General features: G+C 43.8%; 1 protein-coding gene across 1 annotated transcript; it reads right to left on the reverse strand.

The window, feature by feature from the left end:
- Positions 1 to 283: 283 nt before the first annotated feature.
- Positions 284 to 2,149, reverse strand: LOC115767289 (farnesol dehydrogenase). Its single transcript, XM_030711521.1, has 2 exons — positions 1,571 to 2,149; positions 284 to 788 (listed from the first exon to the last, which is right to left on the reverse strand). The coding sequence occupies exons 1-2, from the start codon at positions 2,141 to 2,143 to the stop codon at positions 612 to 614; spliced, it is 750 nt and encodes a 249-aa protein (XP_030567381.1). The 5' UTR covers positions 2,144 to 2,149; the 3' UTR covers positions 284 to 611.
- Between the last annotated feature and the right edge of the window lie 646 nt (positions 2,150 to 2,795).

Genomic DNA, 2,795 nt, shown 5'->3' on the forward strand with positions numbered 1-2,795 from the left:
GTTCCAATGAACCCGTTCGGTGCAACTAGTTTGCTAGTTCACAAGCTCTGTGCGGCAAGTGAATTATTCAGCAAAAGCCTTTTACGAAATCTACATGTGTTCCTAACAAGTCAATTTCATAACTCTAGGTCAAGCTAATTGAAATATCGATTGGTCTTGCATTGAAAATGACTAGCCGCAAGGTGTTTGCGGAACGGAAATAATGACATGCTACCGATGGGCGGTGAATTGGTGGGTGAACCGCATAGTTCAGTGGTTCAGAGGTTTCAATAACTGTCAGTTATTAATTTATAAAACTGAATTATTTATTTAGCGTTGTTGTTAAACTGTAACGGCCAGTCATAACAACAACAATAATCATAACAATTACAATAAAAAATGAATTGAGAATAAAGACCAAAGGCCCACAGTACAAATAAACTGCATGTTCGTGTACTGCGCTGTGTGTGGGTGCGTGTGCGCCGAGTCGTTGCGTTCATTTGATTGTTATTAGGTGTTGAATACATTCCCTCAACAAAACAACAACAACAACAACAACAACAACAACAACAACAGCAGCAATAGCAACCAACTACAACAACTAAAAACACGTGCGTACTTCATAGCGCTTATCAGTACCATTCTCCAACAGCCCGAAGCGTTATCTCCTGCACCTGGGCATGTGGCGGCGTGGAGAGAGCGTAGAGCACCGCATGGGCCACATCGTCGGCCTGTAATATTACATCGCCCAGCTGCGTTTTGGTTTCGTCGGGCACTATCTCAGTGGATACCCAGCCGGGATTAATGCTCTGCAATATAAATAATTGAATAACAATTTAATTGTTGTTAATTAATTTGAATTTGAATTGATTTGTTTTTGTCCCCCAATTTGAAATATTCACATATTTTCAAATGATCCTCCGATCTTGCAGACTAAGTACTTTATTTGCTTATGAATATTCCTGTGAATAGGTAGAACCCGTACATTACGACCCCTTGCATACAATAGTAAAAATAATATCATTCTCAAGTGCTGTATATGCTTGTTAGACAGAAATGAAATGTGAGAACATAGAAAGATATATATATATATATGCACATATATATATATATATATGTATATATATATCTATGAGAAGTATCAGCAGCCGATTCGATTTAACCATGCCCGTATGTCTCTTTGTCTGTCTGTATCTATGCCAACAAATCCCTGAGTTTTAAACCTATCATCATATAATTCTTCATAGAAATGCAATTGTTCTATGAACAGCCTTTTCTTTTTCGATGTATCTGAACCATTTTGATCATATTGATCCTTTTTGTTAGTTTTAAATACTAGATAATTTTCCCAAGTTACTTTTTTTTTAAGTTTTTCGATCGAATACTTTTGAGCGAAGCTTAGTGGAATATTCGGAAGACATTTTTTGAAAGTATAGATTAAGTTAAGGTATTGCGAGCTAAAAGATGGGTTTGTGCTCCTAACGAAAAAGCTTTAAAGCGATGAATTCTGCTATGAGCCGCTAAATCTGTGCACCGCTGGGAAAGTATACCTCGCCAATTTAATATGACATTGCCCGGGTCTTAAGCTCACCGTGGTCTTGATTTTCAATTTCTGTGTGATTAACTCCTGTCGGCAAATCTCATGCACTGCGGTCAGCGCAAACTTGCTGGGCGTGTATACATTCAGGCTGGGATCGTCCGGTCCGGGATTATAGCCAGCCAGGCCGGCGGTGCTGTTGATGAAGAACAGATGGCCGGCCATCTGGCGGCGGCGCATGCTGTTGGCCGCCAGTTTGGTACAGTAGATGCTGCCCATCAGATTGGTCTGGAGCACATCGCTGATATCTTTGATAGGCATGTCCAGCAAATGGCCATCGCGCAGGATGCCCGCATTGTTGATCAGCACATCGATGCCGCCCAGCTGTTGTTCGATCCACTCGAAGGCGCTGTTTACCTGCGCCTCGGCAGAGACATCGCAGCTGCGTTGATGGAAGCGCTGACGCTGATCCGTGGGCAGTGATTGACGCAGCTGCTCCAGACGCTCGGTGCGACGCGCAAGGCCAACAACCTGCAAACCGGCGGCCACCAGCAGCTTGGCACAAGCAGCTCCGATGCCCGAACTGGCGCCCGTTACGACCGCAACACGATTCTGCCAGCGCTCCATGATATCTGTCAACTGCTAAATGTGCTGATGCCGGCAGAGCGGGCTGTTTATATAGACGCCGCTTATCAGTTGCTCTTTTTATGGCACAGCAGGCGGGCCGAAGTGAGTATGAGAAAGAGGTACACATGAACTCTTTCTCACTCTGGCTCTCGCTTTCGCTCTCCTGCTCTACCGCTCTCCCAGCGCTGTGGCATGACGTGTCGCTCGCTCACTGCTCTGCTCTTAGGAACATGCCACCCCACTACAACAGCTGTTCTCAGGTTCAGGTTCACTGTGCTGATCCGATTCCAGGGGCCTGTTTGCTTGTCAGCTCTTTAGCTCTTATCAGCTAGCGCTCCGTCCGGCTGGTGATAAGCCCCACTGGGCTAAGGGCTTTATAAATACATAATTCATCATTTATCTGCTGACTGCGACTTTTTGTCACCTTTTACAGGGTATTTTTGCATATATAAGACTGACATCTGACCTTCTACACCAAGAATGGTGCCTGTAAGCAGAAATTTGATCGGAGACGGCTCCTTCGTGAGAAACTTATAAGACCCTTTCCGAGGGTTTGTGAATCGTTGTTAAATACAATATCAGCAAGGGAATATGAAGTATCTGGTTGGAATAAGCTGTTTCGTTTGGACTGAAATTTCAAACAATTTAGTTT

The sequence above is a fragment of the Drosophila novamexicana genome, unplaced genomic scaffold (assembly GCF_003285875.2).
Source record: "Drosophila novamexicana strain 15010-1031.04,08,12 unplaced genomic scaffold, DnovRS2.1 tig00001361-arrow-arrow-pilon, whole genome shotgun sequence".
Lineage (NCBI taxonomy): Eukaryota > Metazoa > Arthropoda > Insecta > Diptera > Drosophilidae > Drosophila > Drosophila novamexicana.

Coding starts and splice junctions, on each gene's coding strand:
- LOC115767289 (XM_030711521.1), bottom strand. CDS start 2,143: ATGGAGCGCTGGCAGAATCGTGTTGCGGTCGTAACGGGCGCCAGTTCG. Junction 789..1,570: donor AATTGAAAATCAAGACCACG/GTGAGCTTAAGA, acceptor TTTATATTGCAG/AGCATTAATCCCGGCTGGGT.